This window comes from Lingula anatina, chromosome 2, assembly GCF_051362555.1.
Source record: "Lingula anatina isolate TDL-2025a chromosome 2, LinAna3.0, whole genome shotgun sequence".
Lineage (NCBI taxonomy): Eukaryota > Metazoa > Brachiopoda > Lingulata > Lingulida > Lingulidae > Lingula > Lingula anatina.
This window is the reverse complement of record NC_141768.1, coordinates 11,989,392-12,007,263: the sequence shown is the minus strand read 5'-3', so window position 1 is coordinate 12,007,263 and position 17,872 is coordinate 11,989,392. Positions and strand designations below refer to the sequence as shown.

The following is a 17,872-nucleotide window of genomic DNA, read 5'->3' as shown; positions in this document are numbered from 1 at the left end:
CTATGATGAATCTGATATGTTGTTTTTCATAAATAGGTACTGCAAGAAGCACTTTGACAAAAACAAAGAGGGTAATAAGGAGGTAGGGTGTAAGGTCTGCCATACATGTACATCCACAGAGAGAGAGAGAGAGAGAGAGAGAGGCTGTGTTCAGATTAAAAGTTATCAGTCCAGCAGGATTGATCTGTCTCTGTGGGGATTTTTGCTTAAGTACACTCAATGTAATCAGCTCAATTGTCTGCCCCCCCCCCCCACCCCCACCCTCCAGAAGCTGGGGGGGGGGGGGTAATTATATATCTTTAGTAGATTCTAGAGGAGGCTGGCCAGACAACTAAGCTGATTACATTGAGTTCACTTAAACAAGAATCCCTGTAGAGATAGACTGATCCTACTGGACCGATAACTTTTAATCTGAACACAGCCAGAGAGAGACAGATATTAAGGGCATGGGTCCAATCGATATAATGATTTATTATCCTGTTTTATCAGAAGCTTATCGGACCAGCTGAAGAACTATCTATGGTAACATGCTTATGCAACCCCTGTCTCATGTTGTGATAATTTCCTTTATGGTAAAGTTAATTATAGTTAAGAATAATGATGTTAATTTTACATCTAATAGGACATGATTTATGGAAAAATCACGAATTGGTGTTAAATTAATAATAAATACTTTATTAAGCACTAAAACATCTACAAACATTTTACAGGCTATCCACTGTATAATTTTTTTTACATATATGTTCATACAAAATACATAGCTAACAAAATTGGTATGAGTACTGAGAAATTGCAGAGGATAATACATGTATGACTGTAATGATGGGTATTTCATTTCTTAATGCTTTCAGTTATATATACACATGTATATGTATTGATGTGTGTCCTCAAAGTTATCTACCCACACACTGCCTGTTTATACCAAAATTCGTATGTAAGATTGAAGTTGACAGCAGATTACAAACAGGTTCATTTGCAGCAAAAGCAGATAGGAAAACCACCGTTTATTATATTAGTATTATTATTATTTTTAGGTAGATTTCTCTGTATCTGTAACAATAAAATGCTGAAAATATTGAAATAATTGATATTTTATGAAACCAAGTATTTCTTCAAACTGAAATCCATTTTGATATCACTTAAGCAGGCATTATTGAGAATTCTCCAGATACCCCCTGAATCAATTCCATACATGAAAGGAACAGTTTGCAAAAATCAATATATGTATTTCAAGCAGCTGGTCAGCATCAAATTATCGTAATTTTTAGATTAGAAATTTATTAATGATGAAATAGGATTTGCTCACAAGTTGGTACGTCACATGTAAGTTTGGTGGCAATATGAAATGTACATTATTTAGACTAACAAGTATTATGAATTTTCTGCATTATCTTACATTTTCAGCTATATTGTTAAATTCAAAGTACAAATATGAGTTCAAAACTATCTAAATAGAAAAAAAAGGAAGATATAGAACAGTTGAAACTAAATGGTAGAAAGGGTAAGGCAGTGCAAAGCAAGTGCCATATTCTGTGATGTTTGTACAGTTCGTGTCAAGGCAACCTACATGTAGGCCATTCTCCATTCTAAAAGTCATCATTATTAAAAAAAACTTGGACAAATTCTAGGTAATTGAGGTTTCTAGTGCAGATTGAAAGTTATAAACAACCCTTAATGATAAATGTGCAGTTTGACTTTCTATTCTATCACTGATATTGCTAAAGCCTGTCAGTGTTATTGATACTACTATCAGGACTCAGGATATATTGTGTGATGGGATTTAATCAATAAGGAACGAAGGCAATAAGCTGTAATTGGCAGAAGATGGATGTCTTGTTAAAATAGTCATTTCGGTTTTAGCAATCTGACGTGAAATTTTCCAATACTACCATTAGTGGAGACTGTTAGGCGAATAACTCGGGTCATGTCATACAAAAAGCTTGCTTAGAAATAAATTGCATGCATCAGAGTATGCTTTACTTGTCATGAAATGTTCGTTCCAGTCTGATGTTATTTGAACTCTATCCAACTGAGCACTAATTACGGTTGCTGAAGATATGCAGTATCTGTATGTGTTTTGTGGTATTGTTACAGACGCTCAAGAATTGAAAGATAATACACACACATTCCTGCACATTCTGCAAAGTCTGTTTCGCTGACTTTCTTACATAATAGCCAGGCTGTTAAGTTGAACTTGTCAATCTTTTAAAAATTAGCCAGTACAGGTTGAATTATTCAATGCTGGGCAGAAGGGCCTAATATTGAGGATGGAAATGATGGCAATTGAAAGAATAATTCTGACGGCATAATGACAATAATGATGAAAATTAATGGTTTGACTGAAAGCCTGAAATGTATGTTGCTTATCTGACAGCAAAGAACTAATTTTTTTTCTTCTCATGAAGTTGTTGGACAGCACAGTCTTTTTTAGAAAATCTTTTACTAGTGATGGTGTTTTTTTTTTCTATTCATAATTTTATTACTTTATCAGTGTTAGTTCAGTTTGAAAAATCTGTTCATGTAGGACATCATCTCCAAAATTGAAGTATTATCAAGGGTTTGTGAGCTTAATAGAAGGCAAGAAATATAAGCACCAGTCACTGTTTTAGTTTAAATTTTTCAATTACTCAAAAATGATGGATATGCTTCCTTTATAATATATTGTGTCTATTTGAAGTGAATATTGAAAAACTAATGGAACCGGATACAGACTGCCATTGCACTAATGATTTGTCTGCTGACAGTAGTATAAATGTTCTGCCCTCTTGAGATTAAATTTTGCAAATTGGTTTTGATTTTGTGTGTACAACTGATTTGACTGAATGAGTTGTAAAAATCCTTGCAACAGTAATTACCTTGGGATCTTCTTGGTTTCTCCTACAGTGTAAATCTGGCAATGAGAACAGATAATAGTAATTCAAAGAGTTTATTAATTTTAAAACAATGTGGCTTCTTATTTTTGAATCAAGAAATCTTCATTAGACATTATGAAAGCCTATTTATGGGGATATTTCACCATGTGTTCTGTATCGTGAAATTTAAGTAACTCTTATCATTTTCAATTGTTACTCTGGCTTAGTAACCGCAGGCATTAGATACGAATAAAGACAAGATATATTTAAGTTTCTTTTAGTGCCAAAACTACAGAGAGGTACATATATGATATGGCATGTAGATAATGATATTTCTCTTTTAGGTGTACCTCATCCTCTTGAAGATGTACCTCAGTCCCCCTGACCCTGCCATGATGCGTGTCATGAGTCAAGTCAATGTAAACATGGAGCCCAACACACACCAGGCTATGAAACTGCTGGAGGAACATGCTAGTCAGATAGACACAGTCAAGGTAGGCTGGGTTGGTTTAAAACATACAGGTTGGCACAGAGGCAGTCTTTAAATGGAACATTGTGTTAGCTGTGACAGTGTGTTAGAAGTGACAGTGCTAGCTGAGGTATACCTACCATAGTTTGCACTGTGCTAACTGCACCAGCGTTAGTTATGACAGTGTGTCAGTTGTGATAGTGTGTTTGGTGTGACATTGCTAGCTGTTAAAGTGTGTTAAATACAACCGTTCTGGTAGTGTGCTAGATGACAGAGTGTTAGCTATTGTATTATTTAGATGTGGCATTGTTTTCTAAGTATTATATTGAATTTGGAATGCCAGTATATAAATGAAAAAGGAAACCTTTTGTGGATATTTTGTGGAAGAGAAAGAAAAATAGGAACAACATATCTTTATGTAGCAGTAGAAAAACCTCCCATTACAATAGGAAAGATCAGTGTCAGAAATTTATGGGAGAAAATAGGATGGCTATTTGTAAGGAAAAGCTTATCAATTTAGAGTTAAAGGCAGTTAGAAAGGCAATTTGTCTTTTCAAGGCATACTTTAATCTTTCGTCCATGGCAGCCTTCATTGAAATAATGAATCTGCCAATACTTTAATCATTGGAAGTTACGATAGCTTGGGAAACTTAAGATAGCTACAGTTTATTTTATGGCAAATGCAGGTTAGGTGGGTCATTTACATAGATCAGTATCAATATTAGCCATTAAGTAAAAATGTCTAAAAAGCTGCTGCCCTAGAATTATTGGACACTTATATCCAACTGCTGAAGACTGTGATGGGGGGGGGGGGGGGGGAGAAGAGAGAATGCTGAATACTCTCATTTGAAAATTTTATATGCAGTGTGTGTGTGTGTGTGTGTGTGTGTGTGTGTGTGTGTGTACTTATTTACGATATACCAGTTCTGGTGTAGAGGTGAAATTTTACCTTTTTTACATGTAACATGTTCTGTTATACCAACTCCCTAAAATCTATTCCTTAACTTTGGTTAATTGTCAGTTAATGTGATTTACAAATATTGATAAATGGGAAAACTCTGTCAGATACCTTTTAAATCCCAGAAGCCTACAGGGTGAAATGTGCATGTTAAGAGCTTTCATGGCAATTGCTCCTCATGGTGCCTGTCAGTTGTCTCTCTATGTGACCTGTTAGCGGATAATGATATTAATTGCCTCAACTAAGTGTTATATTGGTCTCAAAGTCATCTCAAGTTCAGTGTAAATTTTTCAAAGCATCAAACAAATTGGTCCAAAAGTGGCAAGATTTGGTTGTCACAGGATGTATCCATTTTTCTGCCAACCATCATCATGACCTTAATAAAGCTGCAAAGTGTTTATGATATTTAAAATGTTTACTAGTTTTATTCACAATACTGATACTATAAATGAATGACATTTTATTTATATATTTATTTATTTATTTATTTATTTATTTTTGAACTTAAGAAAAAAGCTACCTTTTTTATTGTAGTATATCTTGAAAGATTTGTGTTAAATTCTTTTGATATCACGAACAATAGGATAATTGCACTTGTATTTCGCATACAGCCTTTTGTGTATTTTCATATGCTTCAGGTGCGTTCATCCTATTGTTCGAAGCTCCACAGCCGTGGTATAAGTCAGTTACAACTACTCGTCATCCACTGTATGTGACATATAAGAACAAATTGTATCTCGGCTGCACCTCAATATAATTACGCTCTTATATGTCACATACAGTGGACAAATAGTGTTGTAACTAGAACTTAAAATAAAACCACTTTCTAATTGCAGGTTCCAAGAAGCATTTTCTCGGAACCTTTTTTGAACTTTCTTGTTCTCGAATTATGCATATTACAAACATCATTGAAAGTGGCAATTATCAACATTTTTTTGAAAGAAAGAAAAAGGAAGTTTTAAAATATATAATATAAAGTAAATTACATTGCTATGGTTACTTGCCACCTACGATTGTGAGTGCTTCATTGAAAAGATCTGAGATGCATATCCTACTCAAAACTTTATATCTCCACTTATACAGCTTATTTGGTTGTTTTATAGCCCTTTGAAAAGAGATCTTGAATCGATCTTTTAATAAATTAATAAATTGATACATCTGGATGTGGAAAAAAAGACCCAAGTTCTTTTACCTAGAATGTGCTCTCTCGCACATCATTGCTTTCCTTCAACTACCAAATATTGGTAACCTAACCATGAATGTTTAATCCTCACAGGCCCTGCTCAAGTGGAGATGTGACCCTTTGAAAATAACATACATTGTAGCTGAAAATTGAATTTGGGGGCAGGAATAAAAAAAGGAAGCCTGTATGCATTAGATGCTTATTAAATATTTTATTTAGGTGTTTTGAACTGAAGAATGGACTGATTGTTATAGAGTACCAGATAGGTAGATTTAAAAATATGGTTCATAAGGTAAAAGATTAACATTTATACGAGTTTCAAGATATAATGAAAATCACTCTAAATTAAAAAAGAAATACAAAAAGGCTATTAATCCTTTGAAATACAATTTTGGAAGAAAGTCTTTAGCTGAAGGTAAAAGGGCAAACAGATGAAATACATCAGCCAAATTGTATCCAATTTATCAGCCAAATTATATCCAATTCTATGAACCTTCACCTAACCACTTTGTTTTTGGTGCATAAAAAAAACTTTTTTTCTGCTATTTTAGTGTGTACATCATAAATGATGATAAATTGCTCATTTTTATTATGATGTATGAAATGCACAAGTATATCTACACATACATGTGTGACATTTTACATTCAAGACCTCTGTCCTTGTCACACCCCATGCTAGATCTGTCATTTTTTGCACGACTTTTGTTCAGGTCAAGTCCTATTACCCCACTGATACTCTTACACAAATGTTAAAGTCATTAGTGGATTCCAATTATCACTCGAAGACAGGAAATCGCAGTTAGGACAAGGTGATAATTGATTCCTGTCACATTAGTGTCTATAAAAATATGTAATTGCCTGTATTTACCATAACAATTTTGGGCATGTTTGAACCAGGTGCACACTTTGTGTAAAACTTGCAACTATTTCTGTAGTGTTTACATGTAAAACTTAAGTTTTGCATTATCTACATTTTTTCTGTATATTTTTATTATTATATTTTTTTTTATTTAATTAGTTTTATGCCATTTTGGGGCTTATGTGCTTAATGAACACAGCTTTGGATTCACAGGATGCTAAGATCCCCCTGGATTCCTCATGCTAACAAGCTGTGAGACTGCCAGTGGTATTGGCAACAAAAGAACATGGAATATGTTGCTCAGAACATTGGTAAAGTTAGCGAGATACTCCCTACTTGCCCAATGCAAAACAAGCAGTCTCTGTATAAACCATGATATGTACATCCTTGTTAATTTACTTAGACAATTGCTTTACCATAGTCCATTCCTCATTATTATGTGCTATATTTTTATCAATATTTCTAGTATTAAGATCTTCAACATCTTAATGGAGACACAAGTTTTGCAGTTATCAGTGTTACATTAAGTGTTATGGAACTTTATTCACTGTCACAGGTTTGTTTTTTTTACTCCAACCTTGGGTATTTTTCCAACATTGGGCAGCATTTCCACTCAAGGCAAAGGTGTTGCAATTCAAACTGGAGGTTCAATGCATATGGGCCATTACTGCAAGCCCACAATATAGTCTTGAAGCTTTTGTGATTTGTCAAGCCTTCAAATGTTGCTTTTAACCCAGAAAATGAATGTTTCAGCTATTTTTATGTATTTTGGGAATTTATTATAGATACTAGTATACATGTATGTGTATATTTATGTAGAATTTTTGGACTGGTATGATAAAGTGTGACTAATCCTGACCAATTTTCAATCCAAATATTTGGTATTGTTGTTCCTTGAATTTAATAAACCAGAGAAGTACGAGATACCAGGTGTCTTCTTTTACAAAATCAATTATACGCATACTTTAATCTAATTGAGATCAATTATATTTTATATTAGGCACTGGAGTTGCTACCCACCACATCTAAGGTGAAAGAAATTCTTGTATTCCTTGAAAATGTCTTGGAGGATCGAGCAGCAGAAAAGAGAAATGCTCAAGTTCTCAAAGGACTCATATTCCAAGAACATTTAATGGTAAGACAATTACTTCTCAAGATTTCTATGCTGGGTCCTTTTTGAGGAAAGATCGATATGTAATGCAATGTATTATAGGGATTATATAAAATGAGCAATCCTTACATTTATCAGACCAAGAATATATTTTGCATTTTAAGAACGGACTTTGAGGTTTATGACATTTCTTTATTTGATTATTATAGATCTATATATAGAGCAAGAATAAAGGGAATTTTATGAAATGATTTCTTTAAGGATTTTTTTTTTTTTTTTTTTTTTTTTTTTTTTTTTTTTTTTTTTGGTGCATTGTCATTATGTGTATAATATTTGGTGTTTACTTTTATTTTATGTTTTTGATTTTCCAGGTTCAGAGTCAGAGAATGTTTTACCAAAAGAAAAAATGCATTATAACTGAAGAAAAGAACTGCAGAGTTTGCAGGAAAAGAATAGGCAACAGGTGATAAAGATTACATCCTTTATACTTATGTATTATTAGGGCACTTATGTATTATTAGAGCATTTTGACTTTTTGAAAACATGTTAACAACTAACAATGTAGTTGAATGAGGGTTTACATATAACTGTTACAATACATGTAGTTTCTAATAGCTTGCTGTATTTTCAGTCTAGTAATATTGGCTGTGAGCACTGCTGTCAATGCCAGATACATACATGTAACTGATTTCCTTTTTTATTGCTTTTGGGATGTACATATATTTTATTAGTAAGCAGGGATTTTTTGCCAAGTTGGAAAAAAGACATACCGATTACATCTTTTTGAGTTTCGTATTATTTTGATGAGTGTTTCCCACCTCCTCCAACAAGTTTGAATGTTTGTTACATTCAAACAGATGAAAATTATAATTAATTTTGGTTTGTCCCAAATGAAAGAAAAATTGTTATAGACATTTTGTAGTGTTAAGTGCTCCTATCCTGACATTTTTGTCTAATAGCATTGTCTCAGTTCAACATGCCAGGACCTTAATGTATATGTATACCCGAAGGATATGAAAAAATGTATAGTGGATTTTCTTTTAACCATGCTGCACTTTCATGGTGCCACTTCTCAAACACTTCAGTTTGCTGGTTGACTGGTTTGTTAAGGTGGTTTATTGACTAAACTTGGAAATTTAATATTGCTATTCAGTGTGGTATTTGAAGTTCCTGCGTGAAGATTGATCAACCGAGAATAGAAGCTGTGATAGACAGCTTGGTGTTTTGCAAGGCAATTTTCTTAGAATTTTCAATTCTTTGTTCAAAGATCAGTGCAGATTTGAGGTTCATGTTATTGTTCATGCGGTATTATGTTTGATTTGAAGTTTATTGCTTCCTTTGTTTATGCACAGACACAGGAATTTCACAGTTAAAGCAATAAACTGTGTGCCTTATAATCCTTCAACTAACAGAGTGATAGTCATAGCACTGATCCCCAAAGGGACTGTCACCACATATATGTGGTCATTTCTCACATTTCTCACTGACCCAGAACCACATTAATGCATATATTGGAAATAATTAGTTTTATTTTATTTTTTTTTTTATTAATGATTCATGAAAAAATACCATGCTGTACATGCAGGTATGTTTCACGCCTTTTATTTAGCTATCTTGGAAGATTTTTTAATTTAAGGGGGAGTGAAAAAAAACATGATTTTGTAAGCACTTGTTTCAAAAACTAGAGAGAAAATTGTGGCATTTCACCACCTCAGATATTTAGATAAATTTTCAATTACTTAATTAATTGGGCTTAGATAAGGTTTCTAGATCAACACCAAGTGGCCTCAATGGGGTAAAATGTAGGCCAAGTTTAAATAGCAGCCCCACCTTGAAAATGTTAATGTGCATAACTTAAAGATAAACCCCTTTGATATATACATTTTCTGAATGTCCACATTGAAAGTTGCACATATTTAGAAATCAGTAGTGAATAACATGTATGTTGTTAACCATTATGTTCTGTTGCATCTTAATTTGCATCTTTATTTTCAAACTTATAAGAGTGTTTCTTTGACTAAAATACACAGATGGTTTGAAAACCAGTCTGATCGGATTTTATTTCTTAAAGTTATGCAGTGTTTTTTTTTCCACACTTTGGCAATTTTAAGATGTGACTTTAAACTCCCCTGGCCCTGAAGCCTTTTGCCAGTAAAGTTTTCAAAATGATCACAGTAACAGTAGAATATAATTAAAATTGATGGTAATTGTTCTGTTAAGAGATATATAATATTTGGCTTAACTTGGCAAGACCCAATTTTTTGTGCTGCCATTGTTATTTCCTAATATATGTCTGCACATATGATATCTTTGCTGCCTTGTTTATAATGCTTTGTTTCATTTCAGTGCCTTTGCTCGATACCCCAATGAGGTGGTGGTCCACTACTATTGTTGTAAGGATCCAAATGTTTGCCCTAACATAGACTGATGGGACAACAGACTTCAGCAACATCTTGTAGACTCTGGAAGGCCCTCATTAAGATTTAAAAAAAACATGTCATTAAATACTTTTTGCAACCAATTGCTACCAAAAAGACTTGAAAAGTCTGCAGCCTATAAGTGTATGTACATTTGTATAAACTGATGGACAATGTATGTTATATCTGATGCAGGGATTGGTAAATATTTGTGTTGTTTAAAACACGTAATTGTCTGTGCTGCCATGATGGGCATGTGAGCTCATAGTGCAATATTTAAAAATGTTGGCTTGTAGCAAACATTTTGACATCAAGATCACAGTATATATTCATACAGGCTGAACTGTCACATAAACCTTTCTCACATCAAGTGGTACAGTTTTTTGTTCATGTTTATATATACAAGCTATGGGAGGTTTCTTTTACAAGCCACAATGTTCTCACCATAATAATCCTGGTTAACTAACGTAGGGCTCTGCTTAACTTCCTTTGCTATGTAATAGCCAGGCTATTAAATTGTCAGTCTCTCAAAGCGGAGCTGTACAGGAAAGTATACCATTCAATGTGAAAAGGGCCTTAGGTTGACAGTTCAACTTGGAACTCTTTCTTGTGCGTACTGTATATGTTGGATTATAAGTGAACACCATGCTAACAGCCTGTCCTGCCAAAGACAGAAAGGGTTACATGTATCTTCAGTATTCAAAATGTAAATTGTTTATCATCTATGACTACAAGTCAGTTAATATCTTCCTAGGGAGCAACAATCTCTTTGTTGTGGTAGCAAGCAGATGCTCCCACAGAATGGACTCTCCATGCTCACATCTGATTATATACTGTCACGGTATGATGACATTTTAAAAGCTGGATTTCAGTAATATATCTGTCCTTTGAATAACACCACAGTGGGTTAAGACCCCATTCCCATACCTAGATTGATCTAGCAGGATCGACCCATCTCTGAGGGGTTTCTTGCTAAATTACATTCGCTCTGTCTGGCACGCCTACTGAAGCTGTTAGGGCATAATTAACTATCATTTAGCAGCTTCAGTAGGCGTGCCAGACATCTAAGCTGCTTAATCTGAATGCAATTTAGAGAGAATCCCCTCGGAGATGGGTCGATCCTGCTAGATTGATCTAGGTATGGGAATGGGGTCTAAAAGTCAAAGGCAAATAACTTAAATTGCAGTATTGGTTAGCATACAAAAGCCATTTTCAGTAGGATTATTCCACCATTCTGTTGGTGACAAAAAGCCTTTTGAGCACTTTTATATATAATTTGTGATTGATTATAAACGTGCAGCAACTGAGTGGTTTTGTTATTGATCTAGGAATTATAATATCTGAATAAGTCATGTTGTATTAGAATATCTAAGAAAAAGAAGTTCCTTTGATATTGTGCACATACTTTGAATTATAAGGAATAAAATATAAACTAAGTCTGAAAAACTGAATTTGACTAAACTTGATTTATTTATCAATTTTATGTATCGACAAAGAGTTCGTACACATCTGTATAGCCATCACCTGCGTCTATTGTCACTGTTGTCATCGTGCACTTTCAGTGATACTTACGGGAATAGTTTTCATTTAATTTTCTATCAGTGCAAACAACTCATGCTTCCTTGGTATATATTTGATACAGTGGCACATGAAGTGTAGCTCATCTTCATTCACCTTACAAAAACCATAAAAGGAAAATGTGTAGCTTATCATGGATTTGGAATAATATCCAAGAAAAAATTGATCAGAGACAGTTTGGCAGCATAAAGGGTAGTTGCACTACTTTTGCTTTGATTGAAGCCATTGATATCATTGCCAAGTCGGTATGCTAGAATGCTACTGGTAGACTGTGCTAAAGTGTTTGACACAAAATTGCTCACTATCTACTTACACAAAAACTTCATCCTTTGGGACTCCACAAGGTCATTATTTGGTGGGTCACTGAATTTCTCACAGAGAGAAAGCAATTTGTGAAAATCCAGAATAATTGCTGGAGTACACAAGGTAAAAACTTGGCCCTGTGCTCTTTGTGCAATGATCAATGACCTCAAAACCTCCACAGACACCTTTAAATATGTTGACAACACAACTCTAATTAATTTTGCCACCAATAACTCTAGACCAAATACAAACTGTTGCAACAGAAACCTTCTGTTGGTCACAAAAAAAAATAACATGTCCATAAATTCCAAGGAAACAAAGGAGATAAGGTTCAATTTCTCAAAATCTGGTCAGAATTCCAACCAATAACAATTGATGGTAAGAGTGAATTCTTCCGCATTCTTAGGACTCGGTATAAGTCAAGATCTAAATTGAGAAACCCATATCAATCACATTAACAAAAAGGCTAGCCAGAGAATACATTTTAGAAGAATTTTAAGAAAGTGGGTTCTCACCTCATGACTTACTGAAAATCTACATGTCTGTTGCAAGTCCTACTACCCTTGAATATGCTGTGCAAGTGTGGCACCCTGGACTGACCAAGTGCCAAGCTAAAAAAAAAATCTGTCCAGAAGAGAGTTTTTAAGATACTGTGTATCCAAATATTTCGTACACCGAAGCATTACAAAAAAAATGCAAGTGTATGGAAGAGCCTTGCTGAGTTTATTACCAAAAATGAAAGAACATTTGCATTCTCTGAGGCACTCTCAGAACTTCTATATCCCAAAGGTTAAAACTGTCAGATCTGCAGACTTTAATCAAATGCCCTCAGAAATTTTAATATACAAACTCTTAACTATTTTAAAGAAACTGATTGATATAATATTTTAATAATTGAATTCTTTTATGTTACTATTTTTAATGAAATGATTGATTTAATATTTTTATATTAATTTAATTCTTTTATGATATTGAACTATTCAAAAGAAGCCATTTAAATGTAGTATTTTAATCAGGGAATTCTTTTATGTTGTATTGTCATAATGTGTATTAATTGTTTTTAAAATTTTTAATTTTTTTGTAAAAGCCAACTTTTAGTTACAAGAACAATCATTATCATTATTCTTTAATTGTTGATAAAAGAAAAACAAGATGTTCAAAATATCAATTTACTTTTTTGTAGATTACATAATGTGGTAATGTAACAAATAACAAGCACTTCATATCCTCAAGGTTTTGAGGTGATCAAACAGCACCAATATCTTCAAAATATAAAAAAATTAAAGATGTAGCATGATTTCTTTACACACATACACAAAACCAATCCATATCTTTATATACATTTTTACCAAAGGATCAATCTTTTAAATGCACACAATTCTCACTGCCGCCCTTTTTTTTTTTTTTTTTTTTTTTTTTTTTTTTTTTTTTTTTTTGTATGTACAGGTGCCCAGGTTGGTACACACATGTAGGTAAATAGGTAAATAAATACACTGTGGGTTGATAGGTGGTGTTATAACTCACCAAGGTAAGCTATAGCAAAACAGGCACAGACATTGTACAAATGCCAATGTATTTTTGCTACAAGGTGTTTTTTTTTCTTGCCTGCTCACATTCAATATGTATGCTTCATATCTTTGGGGGGCAAACTGCATAAGTACCAGAAATTATTTACAGCAATTACACATCACAAAACGTCACTACGAGTTTGGAATCATTTGTACTATAATGACTCGCACTCAGCAAGGTTTGTGTGTCCTTTGTTGTGAGCAAAGCAATAAGTTTCTCATTGTCACTTACGGGAATAGTTTTCATTTAATTTTCTATTAGTGCAACAAGTCATGCTTCCTTGTTATATATCTGATACAGTGGTACATGAAGTGTATCTCATCTTCTTTCACCTAACAAAAAGAACACAAACGGTTTTCAGGTAGTATTTTCGGGTACACAAAGGCTGTCTTTCAAGATCTGATGGGTATTTGTGGACGGTCGTCAGCAACTCGATCAACCAGTATTCTCACCATACACTGTGTCATGTATTTTTATTCATCGTCGCCACTCAAATCTTGCGTGCCATTTTCCTTTATGATTTCTTTGAGTTCGCATTGCTTTCTTTCGTCGACTGGTAATGAACTTCTGCTTTTGTCGCTTCTTCTTTGATCCTCACCTTCTTCAATGCACTTTCTGGTAAGCATTCTTGGTAAGTATTTTACAAAGTGGGTCCTAAAATGGGCGTTACCCCCAACGTAGATGATGGGGTCCCATACACATGAGAGCTTAGCAAGTAGAGCTGGGACGACGCGCGCCAAACTGGGTATGGACGTGACATCACCAAACGCAGCCCACATTGAGAACACCGCATATGGGGTCCAGGAGGCCAAAAAACAACCTGGGAAATATAAGTTTCCACAAGGTATATGACGTGGTCTACTTGATTATTCAGTATCAGTTATGATTCCGCTTTCACCGAAAGGTCTTACTTAACTACCTTAATTTGGTGGCTTCATAGAACAATTATAATGAAAGTTAATGCAAACCAAACTCACCAATCATCAAACATATCACTTTGACCAGTCTTCTCTCTACACGTTTTCTGCGGCGATATGCGGTACTTTTCTCATTATGTACCTTAGTTCCAATAAACTTAAACTGAAAACACAGAAAAGCTTTATTTAGTCAAGATACATTCACAAAAATTCTGAATGGTTAATCATCTGGCTTACATGTTTAAGGGGTATGATATGTTAAAATTTAAGGAAATCAGAATTGATGTTTTCATGAAGTTTTCCCGACACCGGATTGTAGTACTTATACGTTTAAAAGGTATTGATTGCTGTTCAGGTGAGGGAGATTTATTTTTGATGTCACAGCATTATCTCATAACATGACAATGTTTATTTCGCTTTATCTAGGCGGATAAGGAAAAATCCTAACGTGCCGAACTTTTCAACTTTTTAACATCGCCATACAAATCTGTTCAAAACCTTTACAATGGAAAGGCAAAACTAGAGAGAAAGTTGGCTTATAGCTAACTGAGATAATAGAAAAATACAGAACGTACATATAACGACTGTGGAAGAAAATGATGACCACTCTCCTTCTAATTATATCTAAATATATCAACTAAGTATATCAAATTTTGTAGCGTCACGTAGGTATCGAGGTGTAACTCAACGCGTTTCCATTTTCTTTATTAGACTTTTGCGTGACTAAAGGCCGCATGCTCCTTTTTGTCAGAGTGTTATTACTTTGACTTGGTTGTTTTTGTCTCATTTGTATTACAGAATGATTATAGAATCGTTTGGAATTAGAAATTTGGAATGCTTTTCATAACGTATTGTGAAAAAGACCAGAAATGGGTAAAATACTGAAATCCACAAAACTGAACAAAATAAGAGGCTGGATATAAATTGACTGCAAGCATTAAGAAAAGTAAAGGCAGGCACACTTATAATAAGGGAAAGACTTGATCATACATATTTTGGTAATAGGCTGGATGGTTTCTGACAAGATGTAAGTGAATTATGAAATGATGAGCGGATGGCTTAATGGCCTACGTGTACATGTGCACTAATTAATAAGTGACTAGGTTGACCACCAATATTGTAGACTATCAATATTCAAACGAAAAAAAACTACGTTCCATTATGGTTGCTTTTACTAATGCTGTCCTAGCTGACAAGAACTTCTTGACGACGTTCGCCAAGTTGATATTTCTAGGTTTCAACTAGAAACTTACTCTACACCAGGACCACAGAGAGAATTTTGTTCACTAGATATTCACAGATATTTCTCTGGTTATTCACTTAAGCTGTGTACGTTTCTGTTCTGTGGTCAAGGGATTTTGCACCAACATGACATGATAGGCCTACTAGAACCCTGCCAAGGGTGGATAATTTTTCTGGAATACTATAATGAGCAAAAGTCTCACAACAAAATATCAAAACGGCTTCTGGTATTTGAAACTTCCTTTAGTCAATTTTCTCTCCTCTATTGCTTCGTCTGCATAAGGATATGTAGATGTCAATATCATTGGACTTGTGAAGATTCTTTTGTCTATAGCTACTAATATTTGTCTGATCTTACCATCCAATATTTCATCTGCTTTCAGTCAATATTATTATTATTATTATTATTATTATTATTATTATTATTATTATCAACAGAAATTTAATGAATAAACCAATATCTGTTTTCTCTGCTGTACCATTGATTTTTTTTTCGCTATTATTTATACGGCCCACTTGGAGTTATTTTCTTACTTCGATATATCTTATTGACTTGCAAGTGTCTGCCCGATATTCCCATAGAATAAATGTTTGTATCATGAAGTACACCTAACTGCATTCGAAATATAAAATGTGTTAAGTAGGAGTTCTTACATGATTTGAGATTCTTTGTGTTCACGGCCCACACAATATATTCTATGTGATTTACTAGCCACGATTTCAGTTTTGCACCCTGCTATTGATTAAAACGAAGTATGGCGAAGCCCTACTTTCTGGTACCTTACTAACTGATGCTATTGCAAACAGATACCAATTTAATCAAAGTCTACCGTAATACGGAGTGCCTACGGGTGTGACCCATTCCAATCATTAGATGTAACTTTTGCAACACGTATAACTGACGTAAACAGTTAGCACTAGTTACAACACGAGTCGTCCACTGTATGCGACATACAGGAAAGTAATTATCGAGGCGTTCATTCTATCTCAAAGCATGGATGTACTTCCATACTCAAAGTAGGAGCTTGGAGACAACTGCCAGAGAGGCTATGTTATTAAAAGGCAATATGTTAAGGGCCATTTCAAGAAGCATATGGAAACACTTAAAGACATGCTCGACAATTGGTTTGAATGTATCGTCTATATTTAGATTAACTTCGAATGAAAAATGCATATTATGTTGGTTCGAGGTTCGGTATACATGTAATCTATAATTAAAAGTCTAGAAGCTAGATGTACATTTGTATGTGAGTCAACAATAGGTTAGTAGACAAAACGACAGTAGACAACATGTCAGTAGACAGTAGGTCAGTAAGAATGCCCCAAATAATAGAGGGCCATAGAGTTAAGCTAGATGTAAAAAGTGGCCTGATTTGGATTTGGTCAAAATACCCATTCCACCGTTTCCTTTTTTGTAAAATACTTTTCTAGTTATTACTGTGAAATAATTAAACGCTTTAAGAGCAAAAATCCTTTTTTTTTCGTTGTTTTAATTATTCTCCACCTCACGCATTTCTGCTTTTAAACTCTAACCCCGTTTATTGTCAATTAAACTACTTTGTAAATTGGTGTAAGACAGTGATTGGTTCGCGTCGTAACCCGGTAACGCAGTCTGAAAATTGGCATGGCTGGCGACCAGGGTGTGAATTGCGATCGGTGCCAGACTTTTTTTTTAATCTTACTTGTTTATTAGATGTAAGCCCACAAGATGATTCACTGGCACCAGATTGTGGTGCTTATGTGTGTGATTAAAAAGGGATTAATGTTTGAAATCGAAAACACAATTTTCACCACACTCTAATTGGAAAATTCACCACTAGATATTTTTGATGTGACAGCATTACTCACAACGTGACACTTTTTTTTCTTTCTTCATTATCAAAGCTGATAAGGTAACAGACCCTACGTATTGATCTACCTTAAGCTACTCATCTCGGTCGGGAGCACTTATAAGATTAGCCCCGGAATCATGCAAGTGACTAATAACCCGGCAAACACATAACGTTTTATAACGTTGCCATAACGTTGGTTATATAAACGTTATGGTAACGTCATAATAACGTTATGTGCTTGCTGGGTAAACCCCATTTTTATATAATCATCTTTTGGTATACATGTATTTACAATTTTCTTTTACAAGATGACATAATTTTATTTTATTTTAAATTACACTGCCTTCGTTCATCAAGTATGTGTATGTGGGTAAGTTTGTCCATTTGTATATGATAAAAATCCCAGTTGACCGTCTGTCTGTTCTCAAAAGTGCGTATATATACACGGTCCCCTGATACTCTTTTCCAGAGCCCAAGTGACAGATGCCGTCAATTATGTGCAAAACTAACTGGTGGGCAGTACAGTGCAGAAAAGTGTAGCCTACGTAATAAGTAGCCAGAGAAGTATCTGTGAAAATCTAG

The 17,872-nt window shown here is 34.3% G+C and overlaps 2 protein-coding genes across 3 annotated transcripts in view; both read left to right on the top strand.

The window, feature by feature from the left end:
• Positions 1-11,300, top strand: part of LOC106164366 (vam6/Vps39-like protein) — a 31,825-nt gene extending 20,525 nt beyond the window's left edge. For both annotated transcript variants that reach the window (XM_087005253.1, XM_087005252.1), the window contains 5 exons: positions 37-82; positions 3,197-3,346; positions 7,322-7,456; positions 7,804-7,895; positions 9,779-11,300. In XM_087005253.1, coding sequence (XP_086861379.1) covers positions 37-82; positions 3,197-3,346; positions 7,322-7,456; positions 7,804-7,895; positions 9,779-9,860 — 505 coding nt within the window. In that variant the 3' untranslated portion in view covers positions 9,861-11,300. The remainder of the gene's footprint in view (positions 1-36; positions 83-3,196; positions 3,347-7,321; positions 7,457-7,803; positions 7,896-9,778) is intronic.
• Positions 11,301-13,838: 2,538 nt separating this feature from the next.
• LOC106164345 (paladin) overlaps positions 13,839-17,872 on the top strand; it is a 31,345-nt gene continuing 27,311 nt past the window's right edge. Inside the window, exon 1 of the mRNA XM_087007333.1 lies at positions 13,839-14,143. Within this exon, the coding sequence (XP_086863459.1) occupies positions 13,981-14,143 (163 nt within the window). The 5' untranslated portion in view covers positions 13,839-13,980. The remainder of the gene's footprint in view (positions 14,144-17,872) is intronic.